Source organism: Orycteropus afer, unplaced genomic scaffold, assembly GCF_000298275.1.
Source record: "Orycteropus afer afer isolate SDZICR_OR568_19922 unplaced genomic scaffold, OryAfe1.0 scaffold00147, whole genome shotgun sequence".
In the NCBI taxonomy this organism is placed as follows: domain Eukaryota; kingdom Metazoa; phylum Chordata; class Mammalia; order Tubulidentata; family Orycteropodidae; genus Orycteropus; species Orycteropus afer.
In genome coordinates, this window is record NW_006921734.1 from 1,402,896 (window position 1) to 1,408,895 (window position 6,000).

Sequence of the window (6,000 nt, forward strand, 5' to 3'; positions counted from 1 at the left end):
TTCTTTACAAATCCTTACAGTTAACTTTCTCTCCCCTATGCTGAAATACCTTATTCTAACCCCAATAACTCTGTTTGAATAGTATTATCCTAAATCCACCTTTCCTTTTCTATTGGTGCTCATCTCTTCTTACTTTTCCTTAATGAACCAAGCAAATTAACATAAACCTGTGATTCACCAAGTTTCCCATTAAACATCAATCTTTCAAATTATCCAGTGGAAGGGCACACTAAAGAGGGATAGATTTAGTTTGCTGTATCATCAGATTCTTTATCTTAATAATTGAGTTCTTTTAGTGTTATCCTGATATTTTGGTTTATTTTTGCCTTACCTGAAGGTGCTGGTTGAATTACTTTCTTGTAATGCTGGCTTAATGATATCTGGTTTAAATTTTATTTTTTAACACAGAGTGAATTGTCTACTTATTTAGTCATCATTTTCTGTATACAAAGACTACTTAGTTTTCAAAGCATTATACCCAATTGGAAGAGACCCTGGTGCTGTGGTTAAAGCATTTGACTGCCAACCAAAATATCAGCAGTTTGAACCCACCAGCTGCTCTGTTAGAAGAAGATGAGGCAGTCTACTTCCATAAAGATTTATAGTCTTAAAAACCCTATGGGGCAGTTCTACTCTGTTTTGTAGGGTTGCTATGAATTAGAATGGACTCTATGGCCGTGGGTTGGGTTTGGTTATAGCCTGTTGAAAAATGACTCATGTAAGGCCAAATCATTATTTTGATTCATTTTAATCTCATGGGCCTATTTTCCAAAAGGAATGCTATTGTAATGACAGTGAAATCTACTTATTTAAATTTTTTTATTGTGGTTTGAGTGGAAGTGTACAGAGTAAATTGGTTTTCTGTTCAACAATCTGCACACCTTCTGTTGTGTGACATTCACTGCAATCCCCACCACGTAACAGCCCTCTTCCCACTTCCTCCTGATGCCCACCACTTCCCATGGTCCTTCCTTTCCATTCCCTCTTGGCTCTCTAGCTCTATCCCTGGGCAAATGCTGCCCTCTTGATCTCATTGATTGTTCTTACGAGTGCATATCCTCCTGTTATCATTGTTCACCTTATAGTGCTATCTATCATTTGGCTGAAGGTTGAGCCATTGGGGTTGAGTTAATTTTGATAGATCAAATTATCCTAATTTCATTATTATAAGCATGTTCAAAGTTTTGGCTTCAAAACTGGCTCATGAGCCAGTTTCATGATGTACCTGAGAGTAATTTCATTTTGAATAAAAATGTGTTCCTGTTTCTTTTTTCATTGATCTCACTTTCCATTTCATCATTGTCTTTGGAAGGTGGCTGAGTGATACACGGTAACAATTGTTTCTATTCAGCACTATAACTTTTACACTGGCTATAAATTATATTTAAATTGCCTTATGTGAAGGCAGAAAATCAGTTTAGGTAATAAAACTATTCTTGCTTCTCTTTTCCATCAGATAATGTATTAATTCTCTGAACCTAGTATGTAAAGAGCATTAATCTGAATTCCATGTCAATCTTTCAGGTAATGGAAGTCAAAGGACAAATGATCCATGTCCCAGAATCAAATTCCATTTTATTTTTGGGCTCTCCGTGTGTGGACAAGCTGGATGAACTTATGGGCCGAGGACTGCATCTCTCGGACATCCCTATCCATGATGCCACCCGAGATGTCATTTTAGTTGGTGAGCAGGCAAAAGCCCAAGATGGCTTGAAGAAGAGGATGGATAAATTAAAGGCAACTCTAGAAAGAACTCACCAGGCCCTGGAAGAGGAGAAGAAGAAGACAGTGGATCTCCTATATTCCATTTTCCCTGGTGATGTAGCCCAGCAATTGTGGCAAGGGCAGCAAGTGCAGGCCAGGAAGTTTGATGATGTCACCATGCTCTTTTCGGACATTGTTGGTTTCACAGCCATCTGTGCCCAGTGTACTCCCATGCAGGTGATCAGCATGCTGAATGAACTGTACACCAGATTTGACCACCAGTGTGGATTTTTGGATATCTATAAGGTAAAAGGTTCAGTATGTAAATATTTTTTAATAGTTAACTGTCATGATAATTAAATTGTAACAATTTTTTTATACTTAAACTTAATAGTAAATAATTCTTTAATTTAGAAATTGTTATACATAATATGGGTATTTCTGCCATGTGTGTAAACTTTCATTAGGAGTAAATTTATAATATTGACGTTGGTAAATATTGCTGAGTAAGGAAAATTCTGTATAGCTTAGTCTTCAGAATTCATTATTAAAAAAATGAAAATTGCTGAATTCTAGGCAACTTGTTGTTATTGTTGTTGTGTGCCATCGAGTCAGACCCGACTCATAGCGACCCCTCCTTGGGTTTCTGAGGCAGTATCACTGGAAGTAGATTGCCCCATCTTCCTTCTGAGGAGTGGTGAGTGGGTTTGAACCGCCAGCCTTCTGGTTAGCAGTCAAGTGCCTTAGGCACTAAGCTAAAGTTAATCTTACTTAGAGATCAGTATAAACGAAGAATTGTAACTTGACAGTTAAAGAGAAACAAGTTAAGTTGAAATATTCATTGCATTGTAAGTTAAATCACGCCTAATCAGTGTTGTGCATTATGTTGTCAATCAAATTAGATTCCTCTAGTTCTAAAAAAATGCATGAAGATATCCTAGCTCTTGCTGAGATGACCAATGGCTTTTAGTAGGAGCACCTTAATTTTTCCGGCATAATGAGAAAGAATTGAAAATAGGTACCAATCACCATTTGTTGGTCTGATTTTGGAAACTCTTCATCAGTTTCTCATTAAAACCATGGTAATATCTTGAGTGGTTCAACCCTGCATGTATCAGAAGAAAGGAATTTACATAGAATTCCATGTGAATTACACAATGTTGGTGCCCATGGCTTTTTCATATGAAGGACAGCAAATGCCTTTATTGTAAACAAACAACAGGAAACTGTTGGAATTTTGTTTTGTTTTGTTTTTTTTCGCTTTACTAATCCATCTAGAGGAGCTCTGGTGGCATAGAGCTTAAGACACTTGACTGCTAACCAGAAGAATAGTGGTTCAAACCCACCAGCCACTCCTCGGAAGGAAAGTTGGGCAATCTACTTCCTAGTGATACTGCCTCGAAAAGCCAAGAGGCGGGTCCCACTCCATGGCACATAACAACAAATCCATCTAGACCAGCGGCTTTTTCTTATAGTATGAACTTCTCCTAAGCAGACTTGCAAAGAACCTGTCTGTTTCACTTTGCAGACTCCTATTATGATCTGGAGGATGTTTTGGTAAACCAAAGAGAAAGGCAAGCTCCAGTTCCATTATCTATAATCTATAACCAGGTATTATAATCTAGTTGGTTCCAACTCATGGTGACCCCAGGCCAGAGTAGAACTGTGCTCTATACAGTTTTCTTTCTTTTTTAAATATTTTATTGTGTTTTTGGTGAAAGTTTACACAGTAGATTAGGTTCCCATTTAACAACTTCTATACCTAGCATTCAGTGACATTAGTTACATTTTTCACAATGTGTCCACATTCTCATGGATTCTGATCTGGTTGTTCCATTTCCATTAATGTAGCTTGCCTGCTGTCTCATAATTGCTTTATGGAAAATGTTGACTGTTTGGTCTTATTTAGATTTTTTTTTTTTTTTTTTTTTGTCCTTAAAGAAGCACAATACTCATTTTGTGAGCTAATCTGTTATTTAGCTGAAAGGTGATCTCTGGGAGTGATTTCAGTTCCAAGTTTAAAGGATATCTCAGGGGAATAGTCTAAGGGGTTCCTCTTGTCATTACTTGTCCAGTAAGTCTGTCCTTTTACAAGAATTTGAGTTTTATTCTACATTTTTCTCCATTCTCTCTGGGACCATCTATTGTGTCCCTGGTCAAAAAGGTTGGAAGTGGTAGCCAGGCACTATCTAGTCCTTCAACTCTCAGCATAGATAAGGCCATGGTTTGTGTGTGCTATTAGTCCTCTGAACTAGTTTCTTTGAGTCTTGGTTTTCTACTTTCTCTTTTGCTCCAGAAAAGTAGAGAATGATAGTTGTATCTTTGATAGTTGTTGATGACATTGATACAATGATAGTTGTTGATGACATTGCTCATCAAACTAGGCTGAAAATATAAACTTTATGAATTATGTTATGCTAGTCGACCAAGTTGTCCCACAAGACTATGGTCTTAACCCTTCAAACCCAGTAAACCAATCCCACGAGGTGTTTGGTTATGTCTAGGAAGTATCTGTAACTGTGCTATACAAATATAAGCAACATACTTCATACAGTTTTTAATGACTGATTTTTTGGAAGACGATCACCAGGCTTTTCTTTTGAAGTGTCTCTGGTTGGACTTGAATCTCCAACCTTTTGGTTAGCAGCCAAGTATGTTAGCCATTTTCACCATCCAGGGACTTCTTTGAACCACCAGCCAGAAGGCACTTAGGCACTATGACATCAGAGATCCTTCCATAGTATACGGCTGATCTTAAATATGTTTTACTGAATCTCATCTGGGTAGTGCACATTCCATGTGTAGTGTATATGACAGATTTGTCATGTTATACAAAATAAGAGTTATTATAAATTATTTTCAAATTGTTTATAATTTATTGTTAGATAATCTATGGTAGAGGTAGCCCAATGTCTGATCTTAAACCAGAGAGACACTACCATGAGTATCTCACTATTACACCTAGTCATGTTCAGAATGGAATGGTCTGAATTTACCAGCACTTTCCTTCTTCCAGAATTGGGAACTATTACCAGTCTCTGCATTTCTCTCCCTTACCTCCTAAACCTCTGATTTGTGGTGTTAACTTCCTCTAACTAAAGCAGTTTTTTTTTTTTTGGAGCTCTGGTGGTATAGTGCCTAAGGCTTTTGACTGCTAATCAGAGGGCTGACAGTTCAAACCCACCAACCACTCCTTGGAAGGAAGACTGGGAAATCTACTTCTGTAGAGATGTTGTTGTTATGTGCCATCAAGTCAGACCTGACTCATAGTGACCCCTCCTTGGGTTTCTGAGGCAGTATCACTACGGAAGTAGATTTCCCAACCTTCCTTCCGAGGAGTGGCTGGTGGGTTTGAACCGACAGCCTTCTGGTTAGCAGTCAAGTGCCTTAGGTACTACACCAACAAAGCTCCTTCTGTAGAGATACCGCCTCAGAAATCCAAAGAGGGTTTGCTATGAGTCAGGACCAACACGACGGCAGTGAGTTTGGTTTTTGGTTTAAGTTTATTAAGCTAAATGAGAATGATAAGTAGATTTTTTCCAGCAAAAATGTGGAAATCTCTGATTTAAATATAATTGTAAGTTAGGTTTTGAAAGAGAAGTAAAATCTCCTGAGGGCACCACAACAGTTTCCCAGTAAAAAAATATAATTAGATTTCACTGACAGCAAGTCTCCCGTCTTTTTGAGATAAGCTAGGTTATTTCACAGATAAAGGAAAAAGAAAATCTGTATGAATTTTTAACTTCCTTATATGCTGTTAAATCATGGACAGTCTCATATAGTTAGAGATAATTAGAAACTCTTTTTACCTTAGAAAATGGTTCTACTTTTTCTCTCATACTGAAGACTATGCTTTATGTTATATTATGTTATGTTATGTTATGTTATGTTATGTTATGTTATGTTATGTTATGTTATATTAGCTCTGGTGGCATACTGCCTAAGGCACTTGACTGCTAAGCAGAAGGCTGGTGGTTCAAACCCACCAGCTACTCCTGGGAAGATAGATTGGGTAATCTGCTTCTGTAGTGATACTGCCTCAGAAACCCAAGGAGGGATCACTATGAGTTGGGCCGACTTGACGGCACATAACAACAACATATTATATTATATTATATGATAGGCTCAAATATAGCAGGGATCATGGAGCTGGCGCAGGATCGGGCAGTGTTTCGTTCTGCTGTGCATGGGGTCGCTAGGAGTTGGAAACGACTCGACGGCACCTAACAACAACAAACAACATATTATATTATTATATATCCTATATATTCACACTAAAAATAAACAAAACCAATA

At 37.7% G+C, this 6,000-nt stretch overlaps 1 protein-coding gene across 1 annotated transcript in view; it reads left to right on the forward strand.

Annotated features, from left to right (window-relative positions):
• GUCY1A2 (guanylate cyclase 1 soluble subunit alpha 2) overlaps positions 1 to 6,000 on the forward strand; it is a 413,092-nt gene that overhangs the window by 248,831 nt on the left and 158,261 nt on the right. The window contains exon 5 of the mRNA XM_042781668.1: positions 1,525 to 2,010. Within this exon, the coding sequence (XP_042637602.1) occupies positions 1,525 to 2,010 (486 nt within the window). The remainder of the gene's footprint in view (positions 1 to 1,524; positions 2,011 to 6,000) is intronic.